Source organism: Athene noctua, chromosome Z, assembly GCF_965140245.1.
Source record: "Athene noctua chromosome Z, bAthNoc1.hap1.1, whole genome shotgun sequence".
NCBI lineage: Eukaryota > Metazoa > Chordata > Aves > Strigiformes > Strigidae > Athene > Athene noctua.
The window spans coordinates 61100407-61121869 of record NC_134077.1 but is presented as its reverse complement, the minus strand read 5'-3'; the positions used below and the strand labels follow the sequence as shown (position 1 = coordinate 61121869).

Genomic DNA, 21463 nt, shown 5'->3' with positions numbered 1-21463 from the left:
AATAGTAAAGTAAACCAGCAGCAATGCAAGAGTACAGGGTTCCATACACTGCCCGTATGGCAAGCAAGGGGGGAGTCCCTGGGGCAGATGGTAGGGTGCATCTTCTGCACAAAAACTCTCTCCAAAGCATCCAACAATTTTGGGGTCTTTGTACCTGATTTTATATGCTTTGAGGAGAGATCTGATAGTCCTTCAATACACTACACTGTTGTGGGTTTTTGTTAACATGGGGCTAGACAGTTGTAGTTGTGATCAGTTCCATATATGGATAACAGGAGCGTTATGTAGTTGTGGTTTATTTTGTCCTCTAGTAGGTAACACTGAGCTAGCTCCCTGGCTTTGTATGACCTTCAACCTGTGCTGAGAGTCAAGTCATGGATAAGTTGGCAACAGTGATGTCATGGTCTAAGTAAGGCCTTATGCAGGCCAAAGCCTAATGTCATCCTGTATGAGGTAGCAGATGCTTCATCCATGGAGTCATTCAAGGTCAGGTTGGATGGGGCTCTGAGCAACCTGATCTAGCTGAAGATGTCCATGCTTATTGCAGGGAGTTTGGACTAGATCTTTGGGATCTGAAGGGGTCTTTAAAGGTCCCTTCCAACCCAAACCATTCTATGGTTCTTGGAATAATATATCAACACTTTAGTAGATATTATTTATTACAAGTTATTGATGCCTTTCTCACTCTGAAATGTTTGCACAGATAAATGGAGGGTGTGTTGTCAAAATTGATAGTGATTTGGATTTGTTAAAATTATGTAGTACATATATATATATATAGTGTGTGTGTGCTTCTAAGTCTACTCCCTCACTCCAGTACAATTTTACGAATTTTCTCATTGTCCCATCCCATTCCGAAACCTGCATTTCACTGTAGAGTTTCAGGGACCTCTGTTAAGGTACCCTTATGGGTATCCGTATCCTTACGGTTCTCTGTGGTGGGTGTGTCAGTCTGCTAGGTCTCTAATTCATACTGTTTTAACTTGCGGTCAGTTTCACGGGATATTTAGGAAAAGGCCTTCAGCAAGTCAATGAGTCCTTGTAGCTGAACAGATCTTAGCGAAAACTTGATTTGAATTGCTCACCAGTCTGTTGTGGCAAAGATAGAAGGGATATACACCTCTTGAGGAAGGAAGGAATGAATTCCCTAAAAACGCTTACTAGAATAAGCAGCATTTTCACCTACACTTCTAAGGTTATTCATAAATTTAATTCTCTGAAGCCACTGACAGTTTTGTCCTAACCATTGTCTGGACATTTTCGACACACTTTGGCCTTTCTAGTAGGAAAATATTAAAAGAAAACTAACTTATCTGCTGTCAGAAATACCTTATTTAAAAAAAACCCCAACCAACCCCCCCAAACAACAAAACAAACCAAAAGCAAAAAAAAACCCCAAACAGTTTAATGGATTTACTGTATGCGTGTTGGAAATTTGTACAAGAATTTTCTTGAAAGTGAGTTTTTTCTCTCCACTTTAAAACCGAGAGATGATGGGAGAATTTTTTTGAACATTTTTTTTCCCACAGTATAGGGAGGCATTCTTGAGCAGATAATGATGTCAAGGTCTTGTTTTATATTTTACATTTCTGGAAGAAGAAATAGTAGCCATGTTAGTGAATGTAATATATTGTCAAACACATATTTAAAGGATAAATACTTATTGATTGTAGTGTTATGGCTAAGCTTATAGCTGCTTTTAAAAAATTTTTTTGCCAGTGATTTCATGTGTCATGGAAATCATAGTGCATTAAGCAGGTTGTCTTGAGTAACACTATTCTGTGACAGCTAATGAGTGCTAATATCCAAAATTCATTTCATCCTTTGGTTTTAAACCCACTATGCTTGAGGATAGAGAAAAGTAGCAAAAGGCAAACTTAGAAATCTAGTTTTCTCACAGCTCTCACCTGTAGTGTGAAGTATGTATACAGTAAAGTTATAAACTGCTTTTTGCATGTTTTCCTTCAAATTAGAGAAAATGTAATTGCATTCATTTGGCTGAATGTACTTATCTTTACACATTCTTTAATATCAAATACTCTATATTGATTTTTAAGTTCAATACCCTATTTCTAGCACAGTATGAACTTTATGAAGGGTTATATTTTTGTATTATGTGCAAATAACAATTTCAATTTATGTTGTGACATTTTATCATTAATAGAAGAATGTAACTGAGAAAGTAGTGCTGCTTCATATCACATATTTTCTGATTGATTGTATTATATGTGATGCAAATCACCTGTGCATGTTACTTAGCATATACTGAAAGGGGTGCTGCAGAGTTCTTTCATTAGGGCACTTAAACTTCTTTCAGTTTTGGGGAGGGGAGAGAATTGTTGTTCTTGCTTACAAACTTACTACTACATTATTTATGTCCCGGATTTTTGCAGTTCTTTATCTGAAAGGCAGATTTATAAGGCAAACACCAAGTGAAGCATAAACATCACTGAAGTTCACAGAATCACAGAATCAGCTAGGTTGGAAAGGACTGTGAAGATCATCTAGTCCAACCATTCACCTAACACTGACAGTTACCAACTACAGCATATCCTTAAGTGCTAAATTGACGCGACTCTTGAACAGCTCCAGGGATGGGGACTCCACCACTGTCCTGGGCAGCCCATTCCAACACCTAACAACCCCTTCTGGAAAGAAATACTTCCTGACATCCAGTCTAAACCTTCCCTGGTGCAACTTGAGGCCATTCCCTCTTGTCCTATCACTTGTTACTTGATTAAAGAGGCTCATCCCCATCTCTCTGCAACCTCCTTTCAGGGAGCTGTAGAGGGCGATGAGGTCTCCCCTCAGCCTCCTCTTCTCCAGACTAAACACCCCCAGTTCCCTCAGCCGCTCCCCGTACGACCTGTGCTCCAGACCCTGCACCAGCTTTGTTGCCCTTCTCTGGACACGCTTATGATGTTGGAGTTCAGGTTGTTGGAGTTCAAGCAATATAAGTATTTCCACTGTTTCAAAAACTTTAAAAATAAAGCCTGTGGTGCATTTTATTTGACTGTCTTATGAAGTCTATTACTGTTCTGAGATGGAGTTTGTTGAAAATGGGAGAATAACAGTGTAAGAATTTTTTTCGAATGCATATAGGTCATAATGGTCTTAGTTTAATGCCACAGCTGTCCAAATATCTGATGTTTTAATAGCCTAAAGAATCTGTGCTTAGCAGATGTTAAAATGGAATATGCCTTTATGTTTAGACAATGTAAAGGCACTGCACAGACAAATAGTCTGCAATAGTTACTCATACAGGCTTCTTGTATGGCTAGGTACAATTTGAATCTGGAGTTTTGTAGAAACAGATATGGAAACTGTACTTGGTATCCTTTTTACTTTAGAACAGATTCCCTTATGTATACCATATAATATTTTCAACCTACCTGAAAATTAAATCTAGCTTACTAAATTTGAAAATAATTTTTAAAATCCTGATTTTTAGAATATACTTCTGAAGTTAGAATAGGCGTCATATTAAAATTGTAATTGATGTGAATATGTTTTCATTTATTTTCAATTACTGTTTCATATTGTGGATGTGGAGGCTGTCAAATGTAATTTTCCAAATGAATACAGTGAATTAAAATGCTGGAAAGTGTCATTAGTAGCATTTCTGCTAAAAAGTGACATTTGGGTGAAGCCTAGTTTACTAGAAACTGCACGGATGAATGATGGTAGTAAAGAAAGAGGTTTAAGAGGAAGGAAGGAAAAAACAGAAAGACCTTGAGATGGAGAAAAGCTTAAGAAGCAAGAAGGTTAGAGAAATTTGCCAAAGACAGCAAGTGTGAAGTCTAGTTTACTGAGACTTTTGCAACCTCATTTGCCACATCTGCGTTGAGAGGTTGTACTGAGCCAGAGAAGATGAAAGTTCTTACTCCTTTGACTAGTTGCAGATGTGTATCTGATAATTGGCTAAATAAAATAACCACAAAGCTGCAGTAGGTCAACTTTGAAAGTATGCTTCAAAAGACTTTGTCCTATTTTGGTATCTTTGATACATTGATATTTTGATAACTTTGGTATCCTTCTTAGAAGGCCATTTGTAAATTGCCATGTAGAGATAATAGTTGGTATCCTTTTTAATTCTTATTTTGCCTTAGACTTCTAGCAATTCTTGGGAATAATTTGTTCAGTTTCTAATCTGTGAGAATCGCTGCTTTGTTGTATAATAGTAAGGGTTATTGTCAGTATTGCTGTTCAGTAAGTTTTGTGTCTATGGAGGCTTCAGAGAGTGATTTAGTTCCTAGGGTGTTTTCCTTTGCTATGTCTAACACAGTTAGGTGTCGCAGTCCTATGCAAAGCTTTGTAAAGGTGATTTCCTAAAAACTTCGGCAGAAAAAAGTATTCAGAAGTTATTTAAAGTAGCTAAAATCAAAGTGTATCTGAAAACCACTCCCACTCTGGGGATTTTTATGCTTTGTTTAGGAAGTAGGGGAGCTAGATCCTCAGAATTCTATAACCTGAAAATAAATTTGCCTATACCTTTTCTTTCAAAATTTAAAACTGCTTTGTTCTTTCAGAAGTCAGGTAGAAAGAGTTGTATCCTGTTCCATTCTGGTTCCATTGTTTAAACGTTCATCTGGGTCAGGGCAAAGGTACATCTGCTACAGCTGAAAATGAATCACACCTGTATCTTGAAACACATTGATCTGGCTCAGGCCTCTTGGGGAGAATTTTCTCTTGTGCTTTCACACAGTTAGTATGTAGACCTTTATGTATCTCCATGTGGCATCCCTAAAGTTGCATCAGGAAAGAATGTAATATAATGTGGTCTTGTGGGTATGTCATAAGGATTGCTTTTTGTTAGATACAGTGGACTCTTCAGTGTACTTTGGTATTTGTCACAGATCACACTGTTGTTCTAACATCACAGTGTCCACATTGGAGGCATGGATTTAAAAGTCAGATCCCAAGCACCTACATTTTTCAGGTTTCTGTTTAACATTCAAGCACTATACTTTCCAAGGATTCAGATGTTCTACTAGATTTTATTCTGTAACTGAAATGAGGTTAAAAAAAATACAAAATTGCCTTGAAATATATTTGATAATGAATATGTATATTTTTCAATTTTCTTGTATTTCTCTGAAGGGATAAGAAAGACATAAGAGAAATTATAAACAGAAGGCCCTACTTGCTAGTGTGTTGGTTACAGAACTTGTATTGTCTGTTGCTCCAGGGGAGTATATGGATAGATTTGTGGCCTATTTAGGTTTTTAAGGGGACTAGAATGTTAAAAACATTGCTGACAGTGACAGTTAATATATCATTAATTACATAAGGTACTGACTTCATATAACGGTCATCTTCTGTAATGACTGAGGATTAATTTTGCTTTCTTTTTTGAGTCTCAGAATAGCAAAGTGCTTAGTATCTTCTAGTTTATTCTGAGGATATGATTAGCCTGCTTCTCCATAGTGCTAAGATTTGTCAGTGAAAGAAGGTAGATTCAGTGCAATGAATACAGTAAGATATATATGGCTTTTTTTTAAAAAAAAAACAACAAACAAAACAACACAAACTAATGATGAGATACTTAAGTAACAAAATTAGGTTTCTGAACCAGAAGGAAAACAAACTGGGAGGTTAAGATAATGCTAAGTGACATCTAGGTGAAGGAGAAGAAAGGATACACAAAAGTAATTGCATGAGGATTTTAGACATGACATGCAGTGAGCAAGGATGGAGGAACACAAGAAAAAAAATGGAGCAAGAAAAGCAAGAACTATTTAGCATAATAGTTGTTAGTTAAGTTTAGTACCTGAACTCTTCCTGAAAAAGAAAATGTGCTTATCTAGTTGCTAACTGTACAATATTAATGAGGAAGAATAAAAGAATGCTTATTTCCTTTTTTACTATTCAATTAAATATGTAATATAAACCTGCAAAGTCACACAAAGAGATAATTTGTACATCTGTTTTGTTTGTTAAGGTCTGAGAGGAGATGTTCCTCCAGTATAAACCTAAATCTGAAAAGGGGTGATGGGGAAAAAGTTTTATGTACTGCCTACTTTGTAACATACCTTTTCCAAGGGAAAAATTGTCTTTTGTCATGTTCACAATTAATAAAATCACAAGAGATATGGTAAAATCAGCCAACATGTGTTAGACAGCTTCCTGATATTTCTGATCAGTAGGAACATATGGTACCTACCTTGAAAGGAGAACAGAAGTCACATGTGCATATGTCTCCTATTAATTTTGCATCTTAACATTTATAAATATATCTAGTTCATTGCAAGTATGTCTATGTACAGTCAGAATCTTTAGTCATCTAGTGTTTGATATGATAGCTCATTATTGTCATATATATGTACTAATTAGGAAAAAAAACCCTCCCAAAAATTCTTGAAGCCTATTTCAAAGTGCTTTTGAGCCCTTTGTCAGAGTATTTCATGTGCACATAAGAATTTGAGGGGAGATGAAAAATGAATAGTTCTAGTCTACTCTGAAAAAAATATTCTTCTGCCCTCACTACTGCCCCCAACCCAACAGGGACTCCAATGAACATGGATGACTTAGGCAAAGTAGTGACTTACTATGGACAGTCAGAATTTTTCTATGGGTAACTTTTGAAGTGTGAAATTTGATTGCAAAGAAAACATTTTTAATGCAAAAATATGTTTCTCTTGAAATGATGTTTTTAATGAGAAAACCAAATGACTCAAAATGTCCATTTGAAATACTTCTGTGGTAACTTACACAATCAAGTTTATCATATTTTCATTGCTACGTTTGGCTTGAAATTTCACTCTTGAGTCCTCAGCCAGAAGTCCTGTAATTGTTATACAAGATCCAGTGGCAAATATGTGGTATACCATGAGAATGTAGTCTGATCAAAGAATGGCTTGTTGAGGAAGGAGTCTTGGGCCTCAAGACACTTGAAATGTAAGTCCTATAATCCACTTCCCTGCACCTTCTTTCTAGCAAAACTTCAGGGTATAGAAAACATTTCCTATTTACATAAACCCTGTGGAAAGAGGGGGTAAAGAACATTGGTAATGTACGCTTTGCTTTGAAATCAAATTACTATATTATATAAAAGCTAAGTGGGCAGTAAAACTATGTAGAAGATGTGATTTTTATAAGATCTTTTTGAAAGACCTTTCCTACTGTATGGGTAATGGTAGAGGGTTCCCTGGGAGATGGATAGAGAAAATACATGTAAAGACTGAAAGACTTTGGAAAGTCCATGGATGAGTGAGAGTAGCAAAGAAAGAGGTGCAGGGGGAAGGAAGGGCCTTGAGATGGAAAAAAACTTGAGAAGCAAGCGGTGAAAGAAACTTGCCAAAGGTAACAAGAATTTGTGGCTGATTAAAAGAAAATTAATTAGAGAACCGTTAAATGGAAGAGATCCCAGAGCAGCTTTGTTTTTGAAAGATACTTGTTTCCTTTGGGACAACTTTCTCACTATGGTGGGTGGAGGAGAAGGAAGGAGAAAGGAAAATAATTGGCTGTGGCAACTAAGGTTTTGTGGAATTGTGTCTCTGCTCTCTGTATGTTTATTACTGGTTTCCTTGGTTGTACTCTGTTTTCCATGAAGTTTCTTTAGAAGTGTGACTCACTCATGAATGATTTTTCTCTTGAACCAGTTAACTGTTAAATTTTATTTTTCTTGGTGTTCTTGTGAGCTCTTAGCAGTGAGTTTTAATTGCGAACTCTGTAAAAGTGATAGGCTCTGCAGGTCACTAAGTTTGGGTCTCCTTGACCAGTATTTTGAAACTTCTACTTAAAAAAACCCTCCAGACCCAAACCTTTAATGCATTTCTCTTCCTTATGTCACATACTTCTAACTTAATTTCATCAGTTATTTACTGCTCTCCTAAGAAGACTGGTTCACCTTCAAGGCTATTATCTTCCATTTTGTAAGACATGCAGCTTATTACCCTACCCATGCAGCATAAAATCATGCATGCTGCTGCATACATGCTGTCACCTCTTAAAAACAGGCTTATTTGAGCAGTCATTTTAATCTCTCCCAAAAAGCACTACTTATTTGGTTGGAGGGAATTTACCAGTAGTGCTTCTCTCCTAACAAACTGTGTCTCAGCTTTGCCTGTGCAGCTTTAGCACTAGAAGAAAGCACACTTCTGCTTTCGACGTCCATGATCTCTGACTACATGTGACAAGGTCTGAAAGCCAGAAGGTAAGTGTCAGACTGCAGAGCAGGAAGAATCAGAAGTGAAAGAATATGCAGCTGATAAAGCAAAATGTGGTTTAAATGGTATGCCTAAACCACAACAAAGAACCTCTGAAAAAATTGGCATTTGAGAAGAATTTGGATCTGGGTTTTTTTTTGGGGGGTGCATACTTAGAAATGCAAATTTGTCCCAGTCTGACTTGAACAAATTTAGACAAAATGCTGTTAAGGAACAGGTTTCCCAGAATGAGTACTTATCTGCATTTTTGTTGGTTTATTTTTACCATTCAGGTTAACTTTAAATGCAAGAAACTGTTTTCATAAAATGATGATGGAAGTTAGTCTGAGAGCCCAGAAACAAAATGCTGATTACGTCTATCACAGCAGTTTCAGACTGGTCAGGCATAGCTAGGATTAAGCCTTTGAAATGTCATTGTTATAGACCATTAACAACAATAACAAATCATATTGTTAATCCAAACAAGTTTAGGAGAGTGAAGGATAACACAGTGTCTTTCTGTCAGTATGACCTTTCAAACTGAATTTTCACCCTTCTTTTCCTCTTTAATTTTTTCAAAATTTCACCAGAGCAGAACTTGGATTCAAGTGACAGATAACATGCATCTTTCATAAATACCTTACTATCATATAACTTTTGATAAATAAAGGTCCTTTTAATGGCTTTTATGAAGTCACATGACTTCTAATTCCTCTCTTACTGAAGGTACAATGATTAAAAGGTTGAAATTCAAAATGGAAGAAATAAACCTCTCCATAAAACTTCTTTAAACTTACAGATGGAACTATCCTGAGGTCTTTAGGAATACTCAATTCCTCTGAGGCATTGAGCCATAAATATTAGGGATTTTCACACAATTCATTTGAAGACACTACATTTAATTGATTTGTAGTTCCAGAGCAACTGGAAATTTAAAGGAATTCTGAGAGTGAATGAAATTTGACAAATAACAGCATTTTCAAGACAGTTTTGTGCAAAGAATTTATTCTTTCACAACCAAGTGCCATAAAGAGTATCCTTTTCTTTAGTATGATAAATTATTTCTGTAATAATCATAAAAAAATCACATTGCTGTGTTCCTTTAAGTTACATTAACAAATAAGTGATAATTATTCTCTTTGCCATTGTCTGAACATCCTGAGCCCTTTACAACAGAGATGGAAAAGCTGCTTGAATAAATGTTCTGTTTTTAAATCACTGAGAAGGTAGTTGAAAGGACAAAAGGAGTCCTTTTTTTGGTAGTAGTGCTTATAGACCATATTTCCCTTTGCAGTAAACCCAGAAGTGTGTGTGTATAATGAAAAATTATTTGACAAACACCACAGTAAAGATTAATCAGAGGTTGATACACAAAATATTTTAGTCATATTTCATACAAACTGTGAATACAATGTAGTTAACCTATAGTAGAGTCACAATCAGAAATCTTAAAATGTCATGTCATAGATGCACAATTTCACTGGGAAGTATGCTACAAGATTACAAGGAGGACAGTGTAGACTTCAAGGAACATGGATGCACCAGATGATACCAACAAAAAAGTCTGGGTAAAGCGAGTGGCATTCATCAGGTAGATAAATACACATCATCTACACATTTCTAGTAGTGATTGGCAAGGTTCTCAATAAGTGTGTGTGCATGGTTTGAAGCAGAGTTAGTTGTAATGCACACAAATACATATTGGGAAAGGATTTACTCTCCACACAAAAACACAGAAACATAATCTCTTAACCAACCTACATCTGGAGTGCTACTTAAAAGCCTAGCAAGGATTTATGTAAAGCTTTAGGAAAAAAAGTTTTAGAAACTATTCTGCTCTCAGAATGTTAGCTAAAATCTTGAGCTCAGCATGCTAAGAAGTAACTAAACATTCTTAACTAAATTGCTGTAATTTAATAGGAAAAGCAACAGAGCAGGAAATTAATAAATTAGTAAAGAGTTATCTAAATGAGTAACTTTCATCATCATATTCCAGCTCATCTTCCTCGTCATCCTCCAAAAGTCCATATTTAAATTTGCGATAGACTGTGCCGTCCTGGCCCATATATACAATGTCATCTTCTTCGTCATCATCTTCATTATCTCGATCTCTATACTCAATCACTTGATCTTCCTGGTAACTGAGACTCTCGTGGTAGTTTCTCACATATGAAGGAAAGGCTTTGGAGTGATTTGTCAGCTTCTCATACCCACCTTTGTTGACAGGCTGGGTTTTGGCTCGTGATTTTCTCCATATGAATACAATGGCTCCAATGACAAGGAGAAGCAAAATGCAGGTAATAACAAAGAAAGTGGTTTTGCTTTTGCTCTTAGCTGGTAAAGTGGTCCGTAATACACAGTCATCTACAACAGCCGGTAGAAAAACAAAAGATTAAATGAGCTTGTGTGCATGTGTATGGTGGTGGTGGTGGTGGTGGGGTATTTGTCTTAAAGAATCTAATACAATGTTTAGGCCTGCCTGTGTTTTTAAATGCATTTGACTAAATACCTTACTCTTCTAGGATCACCACTGTGATGGTATAAGGATGTAAGCAAGGCTGCTGGGATAGCTATGCTTTTTTATTAGATTAGAAATAATCAGAAAGAAGCAGAAAAGCTAACACGTGCACAGACACATTTTGACATGATGAGCTTAAAATGTAATGATTCAGATGGCTATCTATGGAAGCAAGCACTTCTCTGTCACCTGGTTTGTGAAATGCCTGGCCATTTAACACAATAGCAGTGACTGAAAGAAGGTACCATCTCCTGCATCAGTCATGATCACTGTTATTTGTGTAAAACCCTTTCTATTGTGGTGATGGAGCAGCAGTAGCAGGCACCCTGTGCCTGCAGCTCAGCAACTCATTTTTCCTCTGTTCCCCTTTTGAATTTTAAATGTCAGCCTAGTCAGTCATGAAGCCATTCAGCACCATTACTGCTCTTCAGCATGGTCCTACCTTGTGTTTCACTGCAGTCACAGCACTCTGGGGTGCCTGCCAGGTCAAGGTCACTGCAGCAGGGCAGGCAGCGGCTGTCCTCTAGGTAGAGCTGCATGCTGGCTGGGCAGACAGTGCAGTTGAGAGGCCCAGGCCCCTTGCACTCAGTGCATGAGCTGTCACATCTCTCACACCTGGGCTCATCCTCCTTTAGACACAGAACACAAGCAATGCACCTTTCATTTTGTACTCTTTGGACCTGGCCTGGCAGTTCTGTCCTGTCATTCACAGGACATTCTGTCCTGTTTGAGTAGTCATCTCTGGGCACCACAGATGTCATTGGCAAAAATACAGTAGGGAGTAGGAAAAGTAAAATTTGGTTTGTATTTCCTGGACTCTCAGTGATCTGTTTGCAGGGAGAGAGAGGGAAGGTACTGTAGGAGCTTATAGATCTCACCTAGCTAGATAGCAAGAAAAAATTCATTCAGAGTGTAAGCTCTCTGGCCAAAAAGTGTGTTTTTATTTTGCTAGTCCCATGCTAGCAGATCAGTGGTTCTTTGGCAGTAATGATAGTAAAGTGGCCTTCAAGAAGTGTACTCAAGAGTGTCATTAAAAGTAACTGACATAGGAGAAACAACATGAAATATTCGGGGAAAAAAACCCAAAAGGTAGCTGAGAGAATGAATTTCCTTTCTAACTTGGGAAGGAGCAGAAATAAGGACTAAATCTGGCTGGAAATTTTCTAGCAAACCAGCTTTTTATTAGATCGTGTTGGTTCTGTTTTACATTCAGATATGCTTCTCAAATTCCACATAGGCTCCTGGGAGCCTCTGTGTGCAAGGACTAGCAGAGATCATTGTTTTCACATCTAATCTGCAGAATGCTCTGAGCTGAGGTATGTCAGGGCTTCCAGTGTTTGCAGTTCCTGGCCCATTGGGAAAAAAAGGATATTTTTCTGCCATAGGACCAGGACGCCATATCCACTGTGAGGATCTGGAAAGTCCAATAAACTTTCATCAAACTTGCTGTCAGATCTGCAAGGCTGCTTGTCCTGAATCAAAGAACCTGGGCAAGATGGGAGGATCATATCATGAGGCCTAGTTTCTCAGAGTCAAAGCTCTTGCAAAGAACTGCAGAACCCTGTGGTCTCCAGGTCTTGGGCTGTTTTCTCAGGCTCACAGTTATGGAGCAGCACTGCTAAGGGGATATTCCAGGCCAGAGACTCCAGGGTATGCAGTATTATAGGCCAGCTGGCTAGCCTTGTTACAATATCCTTGAATAAACATCTTTGGAAGGCGGTTGGAGTAGAAATCTGGAAGCTGGAGTGCCCAGACTTGTGGCACAGATCCAAACCTAACTGTGCTTCTACTCTGCTAAATATACAGCTCTGTTAACTTCAGTCTGTCCCTCCATTAGAAGTTTATGCCAGCAGAGCTGTCAATCAGGAATGTGATGGGATTTCTCACACACAAAGCAGCAGAAATCTGTGGGGAAATCTCAGTTATACTGGAAGAAAAAAATGCTGTATTACTAATATAGCTGATTTTGTTCACATGGCTTTGGTAGAGGCTTTGCGCCTATACTTTACTGATAGAGGATTACTTTACAGTAGTCATACCCAGAAAGAGAAACAGTGCTTCCTCTGGCAAGGAAGAAAAAAGTATAAGCATATTTAAAGGTAAACATCCTTGAAAACTCAGAGAGGAGCATTCTGTGTTGTGTTCAGAAGTTAAAGTTCAGCATACAAATAACAGAAGAAAATGCCTAAAAATAGATACCTCTTGTCCTGGTGTCTCCTGGACTTTGTATTCACCTACAAAACAGTCTGAGTTGCACATTCCACCCAATAAACTGTAGCTCCATACACAAGATTTGCAGCTGAATGCTCCCTTCCCTAAAAAGGCAAATATAATAAAAATATTACAACAGAAAAAAATGCCATCTAACTTTCCTTAAAAATTATACTGACCACTGCTGCCAAAGGAAAAGGTTATTTGTCAACACCAAGAATCAGCAGTGAGGAGTTCAACATGAGGAGGCTGGTATTACAGAAGATCTTGGGCGTAGCCTTGAAGCTTTCTGTGCCCACAAAGTGTATTTCTTATGTGTTTTGATATTCATAAAAAGCTGATTTGGGAATTAGTTGTACGGGGAAATTCTGACACCTTCGGGAAAATCAATTAGATCAGAACAATGAAGTAAAATTGTTGGGAACCTTGGCCAAATGCTCTCCTTCACAAACCCAATACTTACTAGGCCTGCTAGCTAACCATTTGCAAACCACAATGAATTAAGGTATGCTTATGTTTGAATAGCAAAATGAATTCTTCAGTTGCATAAGGAAAAAACTATTCGCTGTGTGCAAACAGAACGTCATATGCACTTCGTGTGTTGGAGACTCTTTCTGAAGACAAATGCTGCCATTCAGTATTTCTGTGAAATTTTGAAGTGAATGGTTTGCCCTATGTGTTAAGATAAACCTGTCTGTTTCCCTGCAATTAGGCATTTTATGTCACTGTCTGAAAGGAAGAAAATGGAAATGCAAGTAGCTCGTGTTAGCGGCAGTTAAAGAGCTGAAGTTAGCAACCTTCTATAAGCCAGTGAATTTACTAAGTGATTTTTCTGAGCAGTGCAGGGTTTGCCTTCCCTCTCTTGAGAAACTAGAGACACCACAACATTTATTTGGTCCTACATCAGCAACGCCGATGCACTTCATAACACTTGCGGGTTTGCTGTTTAGGAGGACTGGCTTGTGTTTCATCTTAGTGTCTCTGTAATTATGATAGAAAATCTATGGTGTATTATTTATCCCAAATAAAGCAAAAATCAGTGGAAATAGTCTGTAAATTAAAATGGCTATCTTTTTGTCTCAAATCCAATCCTAAATATTTCTGTTATTTGTTATAATATCATTACACAATTAAATTTTAATAGTTCTTGAAGGTGTCTTCACTCTAAGAGTTATTTCCACAATTTGATATATTGTTATGTTGCAGTTAGCCATCTGTGCTATCCAGTATATCCACTATCCAAACCAAATTTTGTATGTTACAACATGGTGTGGCCTAAGCTGCAGAGTGGCACTTGTTAGCTATCATCTGATATTGTTCAGATAGAAAAGGACACCAAATAGGTCCAAGGGGAGTAATGCTGCTTGCTTCAGAATTGGATGACTTAGGAAAAAGAAGTGTCTGAATACTTAACTGTGTCTCAGAACAAAACAGATGGTCTCTCAAAGTTAACTCTGAAAATACATAACTATATTAAAAGCAACAGACACTCTTCCCCCTGCCCCGAGATATGCTTTCTGGCTGTTTCTACTCTTTGCATTGCAGACTGTAAAGGTATGTGGTTGGATTTCGGTTCCTTAGTATTCACAGAATAACACATAGTAGGACAGCTCAAAGAATGAGATACTATTCAGTCATTGTCCAGTGTCTGTGCAAGAAACAAGGTCTGGTTCTGTAACCAACAGAGCCTTTTTTTCTGAAGTTGATGAGCATCTTTATGAGAGACCTGACTGATGGAAAATTCATTACTGTTGTCCATTTATTTCCCTTCACTGACTTGGCACTGGGACTTGGTCCCAACCCTCCCCATGAGTGGCTGCCTTTACACTTGTGCTCTGTGGCTGGAGGCAGACCTGTGGGGAACTTGGCAGGAATTCATATCCTTGCTTTGATCTCCATCAATCAATGGAGTAAAATTACTAAAAGTAAGGTGGCAGCATGGAGCAGCCAGTGAAACAAGTCACCTGGGGCCAGGGACCCCAGCAGCCCCAGGGAGGGTCTGCATCACCCACTGCAACTGCGTAGGTTATGCACAGGTTGGTAGTGCTGTGTGTGGTATGTCTCTTTGTGAAGTATTTCCAAATCTTGGAGCAGAGAGTTTAAAAAAGAAAAAAAGGAGATGGCAGGTGTTTTGATAATCCTTGGCAGGTGTTTTGATAACCCTTTTTTTTGGTCAAAGCAGAGCATATACTTTTACCTTCACAAGTTCGGCAAGAAGGGTGGCATCTTTCACAGATGTTGTTGTCCTTGCTTTCGTAGTAGTACTCAGGACAAGAGCTAACACATTCGTTCTTGGAGCGCAACAGATAGAAATATGTATCACAGAAAAGGCAGTCTGTGTGTTGAGGCCCTGTACACTCCTTACAACCCTTGTGGCATCTCTCACATGATCCAGTGGAGTTTTGTGCAAAATACCTGAAACAGATCAGATAGCCATGGCTTTACGTAAGGCCCAGCAGAGACAGGAAAACCAGAACATCCTTCATCCTTAGCTTTTACTGTGACTACATCAATATATGAAAGTGATATTGATGTGATCACAGTAACTATTTGCAGTCTCAATGAAAATTGAATTAACATTCTTCCCCCTTGGTCATTGGAATTCAGCTATAAAGCAAAAGTTTGTAAATTGAGGGTGTATAAAGCAAGGCTTTCTAAAATCTAGGGTGAATTCAGACACAAAGTATACAAATAGACAGGGCTCAGAAAACCTCAACTCTTTTTGACACTGCAAGAGATATCCTGGAGATGTTTGTTAAGCACTGATTTCCTTACTGCTTCTGATGACCTGCTGTCAGGTAGAAATTCAGAAATTTCGTATTTCCTTTCAGTGCATAAACATGTTTAGCCAAAGGGTACCATCAGAGAAACAGTATTCACCTAAGTTGTGCTCTTAGGGAAAAAGAAGAATTGTTGCACTCTGGTTTTGTCATTACAGCCTTCCAATTTAATGGGATGAGAACTCAATTTAACAGCCTGTGTGATAATACTGTACTGTAAAATGAAATGGACCCGAATCAGAAATTGTAGGTCCACTTCCCAGATGTGAATTTCTGAGTCACATTCACGAGAATACACTGAATTCACAATGTGAAATTAAATGGACTCATGAAGTTGCTGTCTAGAATTATGAGTCCTCAGTTGAAAGGTGTTTTAATGGTTAATTACGATCCATTATAAACATTCACTCAATGTAAAACAAAAGTAACTTCATCCAAACTTCAGGTTAAGTGGAGGCTGCAAGGGTGCTTGAAGAAGTTATGCAGCTTTCTGTGCTCAAGTGGATTAATGGATAACTATATTTATTCTGCTTCACACTGTTCTGTATAAACATAACCTAAGAGCATCCTTGGAGTGTAAGAATGACCACACCACACCAAGCTGGTCCCAATTTGGGCATCAACTTTACAGTTTTCTGCTATGAGGAGAGGTCTTCTGCCACCTCTGTACAGGGACAACATAAGAATTTTTCACCTGCAAATAGAATTCAGTTCAATTTCACTCTGAAACAGAATAGGATGGAATGATCTCATTTGTCAAAGCTCTCTCTGTGATGTAGCACTTAGCTAAAGATCTTAGGTCTTACCCTGCTGGACACTGGTTTATGCATCCTTTTCCTTGTCTGTACCAGCCTGGTTTGCAGGAAAGGCACTGTGAGCTGTGTTTTCCAGTGCAAGTGACACAGGTGGTGTGGCATGGGGAACATTGTCCCTCATTGCTGTCAACATAATACCCATCTGGGCATGTTTCAACACAGGTTGTATCTGCACAGACAACAATGCAGAATAACACATCATACTGAGTATTTGCTGCTATAAAACATCTCATACAGCTGTGCTAGAGCAAACTGTCTAACAGGAGATGCTGTTAGAGCATATACCAGAACAAGAAAAAAGAATGTTGGTATATAATAATTTTTTTGTTGTTTCTTCTAAGTCTTGTCAGTTCATTAGTCCTAATTTCTGCATTTTATGTACATTGGCACGCTCTTCAAAACAGCTAATTTTTTATCTCTGGGAAGTATAAATGCATAATACATAAAGATGAACAGCAGCTGTGATTTCTTTCAGAATATACAAAAGAAGAAATAGTGATTAGGAAACTTTATATCTGCATTGCTATTTTCTTTAAGTTTCACTCTAAGCACCAACGTCATTGCATTCTGTGTATATGATGAATCTGATGGTAAATATAATTTTTAATAACATTTATTTGTTGGTCTTTGCCCCTGTATGTGGCTGCTGCTTTATGTTTCAGGAAGAAATGCCTGTAATGCTGTGTAATGCTGCCAAATATACCAGGTACATCCCACTTTCTCAATGAAATTTCAGAGGGTCATTAGAATAGGAATCCTGAAGGAGAAGTTAGGACTGATGCAACTAACTGCAAGTGCATCAAGCTGAGAGTGGTGATTACTCATTGGTGGCTTGTACTTACATCTAGCTTGTCTTTATAGTTTTGCTGCTTGGGTTGCAGCTGGACAAAGGAAGATAATTCCCCTTACTTCTACTTTACTTGAAATTCTTTTCCCACTCCAGAATGTTTATTTACATACTTCCACCAACTTTGCCAATTGTAATGTTGCAAAGCAGGTGAATGTGTTGATAAAAAAGACAGGTCTGATGGAAGACCTCAGAAATTTAAGAATGCAAAATCCACATCAGAATTAGACTCAAAAAGCTCAGGTTTAGTTTCAATTTAGACTCTCCTTAGATTTTTCCTGCATGAAAGATGATTTTAGTAATTTTTTCTCCCAATTATTTTCTAAATCTTTTGTTTGCTTTTTAAAGAATATGCAAAGAAGTAAGGTTTAAGTTCTGGGATTTTACAGTTTTTACCAATTTGTTTCTGAAACAATAGTCTTTTGCTCCAAAGTCAGAAAAGTAGTTTTGCACCTCAGCTTTTCACTAAATACTGACCTACTGATCCATGAACAACTTTTTTACTGCTCTGCTTAAGTATTTCTTTGCTCATCAGATCTCTGAGGATTAAAGAAGCCAACACGAAAATGTGAGTTCTTTGTGTGTATATTAAAAAAAAAAAAAAAAAAGCTAAAGATATCCCACTTGTCTTTTTAAGTTCCTTGCAGGAAGCAACAGGAACATACCAAGTACGTGACACATACAAGTTTTGTTTAGCCATGGATTTTGTTGCTACTTAGAAGTACTGCTTTGGCCTCAGTGAGTGGCAAGCCCAGTCTCACAGTTTCCAGGTAGCCCTGCAGAAGTAATTATCTGCACAAGTTATCTACTTGTCAGGTAAACTTTGCAACATTTAGATTGGCTGAAGCAGCCCTAGATGTTTCATAAATATGACAGAAACTTGCCTATTTCATGCTTTCAGTATAGAATAAAATCTAAAGGCAGGAGCAAGACACTTACTGAGAAGATAGTGGTTATTTGCACAGCTAAGACACTGGTGTTCAGTGGGTCCTGAGCAGTGGAAGCATTTCTTATGACAAGGCTTGCAGGTCTGATTTTTCTCAATGTAGTACTCAGTGCTAGAACAGTATCCAGATGCCACACAGTGCCCATCATGGTTCAACATCAGGCCATTTCTGCAAGTAAGGCAGGCAGTGGAAGAAGAACAAGTCTGGCATGTCCTGTTGCATGCTGAAATGGACAAACAGCAGGAATGTCATTATTTCTTATTGCATTTCAGATTATTGTTTCAGTTCTAATATTGCAAGGAGCAGCCATCTTCTCAGGATGAGAGGCTGAGGGAAACAGAGCTATAGCTCTGCTTCTGCATAGTCAAACTTATGTTCAATCTTAACGCAGGCAGTGACTTAGGTTTCCTTTTGCACTGACACGGCTTTTGCTGAGCAGTGGTTTTCAATGTACTGTCTCCACAAATACTAAGTATTTTACCAGAGTGGTTACCCATAATATTAAACACATCTAACTTTGCTACTTCCCTCTCAGCTTTCTCCAATTTTTGGTGTTCTAACATTATTTTTCTGCATTAGCTACCTCCTCCGTTTCCAGGACATGGATAGTGACATTAGCCAGCACATGCAGATCTTTTGGGGATAGTCTTTAACCAGACCCACTTGTATCTCAATACCATTCTGGGGAAAACAACACTGCCAACCTTGACAGTCGTCTGTGGCTTCTTCATAGTAAGTCCCTTCAGGGCACTCTTCAAAACACATGCCACTGTAGAGGACAAAGAAGTCAATAGTGCACTGAGTGCAATCATCTGAGTCCGGCCCGTCACAGTCTTTGCAGTCTGCATGGCAGGGAAAGCAGTGCTTGTCTTCAGCGTAGAAGTGAGAAGGGCACTCCTGCACACACTTCCCCTCGTGCAGGAAGAAGTCATCCATGCACTCTACAGAGGACAGCAAACAACAGGTAAGCAAATCGGCAGGAAATTCTGACCTCTGTAAGTGAGGGAGTGAAGAAATCTCAGGAAACCATAAATCCTGCAGTGCCTGTCATAAGAGGAGGTAAGAAGACAGCTTGGGTAGGTAGCGTTTTCTTTTTTGACTCTTTCCCCTGCAAACTGCCCATAATGGCCCAACCTTCACACAACATCTTCTGTGTTACTGCAAAGCAAAATCATTTGTTCAGCGTTGCTGATATCAACGAAATTATGCTGCCACTGAAGATAGGTGGACTACTGCTGAGATGTATTTGCATTATGATCTTCCTGCAAAATCAGAGATGTCCACATCTGAAATTTCGTTTGGTTTATTATTAAAAGATGAGTCTGGCTGGAATATATGGACCTGAGTGTTTGTATTTACATACAGCTGGGATTCAGCTGCTGATCTTATTATGAGTATTTGGTTTAATAGTTTTGTTTATGAGGTAGGGTTTTTTTTGGTTGTTGGTTTTTTGGTTTTTTGTTTTTTGTTTTTTTTTTTTTTTTCCATTTCATCCATTTTTATGCTTCTAGAATGGCTCGCTCAATATTAACTATCCTAGAAATTTTTGTGGACATATTCAGACTCACCGGGATATCCAAGGCTTTCTTAATATGTTTCATTACAGAGATTTCATTCTCTACCATGAGCAGACATTTGCAAAAATAGTAGAGAGATTTAAAGCTCAACCAAACTAGGAAAGAAACATTTGTTTTTCACATTGATGTAAAAGTGTGTGCAAGTATTTAGGCATGGATACACTAGGTCAGAAATAGAATCAGACCAGGAGGAATCTCTGAAGGATGACAAGAACAGGCAAAGCAATGTGAAATCTTACAGATTAATGCTTTAGATTGAGCCTCATCATAGAGCACTGATTGCTTAACCTCTATTTTAGAGATTAGCAATCATATAGACATCTCTTTTTAAATTTTTGCTCTTTATAAAATTTCAGATCTGTGTTTCTGTCAGTCTGTCTCTAGGCAGATCCAGATAGATTTTAGCCAAGTCAAGACCAGTTCTTTATAATACCTTTGCATGTTTGATTGTGAATGCACTCCTGACACATTTCAAGGCAGCGTTTGCAGATTCCTTCAGAGGGAAAGTGCTTCTCTGAACAGGTAGGTTTACATTTCCACTGCTCCAGAAGTAAAGGACTTTTACAGGACAGGCATTTGGTTGCACTTCCAATGCATGTCTTACAGGATCCACTGCATTCCTTGCAAGTCTCAGAATCATTAAAATATCCCCTATTGAATGAAAACAAACAAAGCAGACTGCTGGTCAATAGATAGTTATCAAACAGTCCAGGCTATAAGAATTATGAGTATATATGAGACTTTCCGAGCACACACATTTCACTGGAACAAGCAAGTTTCTCACACAGTTTGTTGCCCATCCTACACTTACATCCTCTCTGCCTGTGAGCAGAAAATGTGCATGATTAGCACTATGAAGGGAGTCTGCCCTTCCTTTGTTCTTGTACCTACTCTCTTATGGGATGTTAGACTTCCTTTTTTTCTCATTTTTTGATTTCCCCCTTACATAACTTAGGAAGATCTATAATGTTTGGGAAAAGAAAGATACAATACCTAGTCTTGCACAGCTGACCCTCAACAGTGATATAGGGGGAAGACAGAAATATAACTTCAGTGGCCCTACAAGGGAGAAAGAGAAAACCCTGGAAGTGTGAAGGCTGGGAAGAATAAGGAGGGCTGATATTAAAAAACCCTTACAAAACCAGGATGCTTAAATAGTACCTGTGTTTAGTGACAGCAAGCTGGAGACAGTGAAAATGGAGCATGTTTTACTGACATCTGTGGTGTGAGAGCAACTGTAAACAACCATGGTTGGGACTATAAGCCATAAAGAAAATATAGCAAAAAATTGCACTTATATTTTGGAAGAGGAATAAAAGGAGAGTTGGATGCAGTCTGATCTGCCCACACTCTCAAAGCCAGAATGTTAGAAGGTTAAAGGACAAGCAGGTCCACATTTCAAGATGATTGCTAATCTATATGTATACAGTCATTGATAAAAACTAAGGAAGAAGTTGATATAGAAAGTAGTCCCAAAACATGTACTTCACATTAGCAAGTTAATTCTTCCCTGTAGAGGGGAGCTTCTTCCCTTCTTGAAGACAATTTTTCCAAAGAAAGGCTGAGGAGATGCATTAGGAGCAAGGTTAGAGAAAAGATAGGAAGATCTGTGCCTGCCATC

General features: G+C 38.2%; 1 protein-coding gene across 1 annotated transcript in view; it reads right to left on the bottom strand.

The window, feature by feature from the left end:
* Positions 1-9209: 9209 nt before the first annotated feature.
* PCSK5 (proprotein convertase subtilisin/kexin type 5) overlaps positions 9210-21463 on the bottom strand; it is a 249494-nt gene continuing 237240 nt past the window's right edge. The window contains exons 30-37 of the mRNA XM_074931390.1: positions 20276-20493; positions 18970-19206; positions 18258-18488; positions 16463-16640; positions 15074-15291; positions 12865-12980; positions 11108-11294; positions 9210-10511 (exon numbers count right to left, since the gene is read on the bottom strand). Coding sequence (XP_074787491.1) covers positions 10108-10511; positions 11108-11294; positions 12865-12980; positions 15074-15291; positions 16463-16640; positions 18258-18488; positions 18970-19206; positions 20276-20493 — 1789 coding nt within the window. The 3' untranslated portion in view covers positions 9210-10107. The remainder of the gene's footprint in view (positions 10512-11107; positions 11295-12864; positions 12981-15073; positions 15292-16462; positions 16641-18257; positions 18489-18969; positions 19207-20275; positions 20494-21463) is intronic.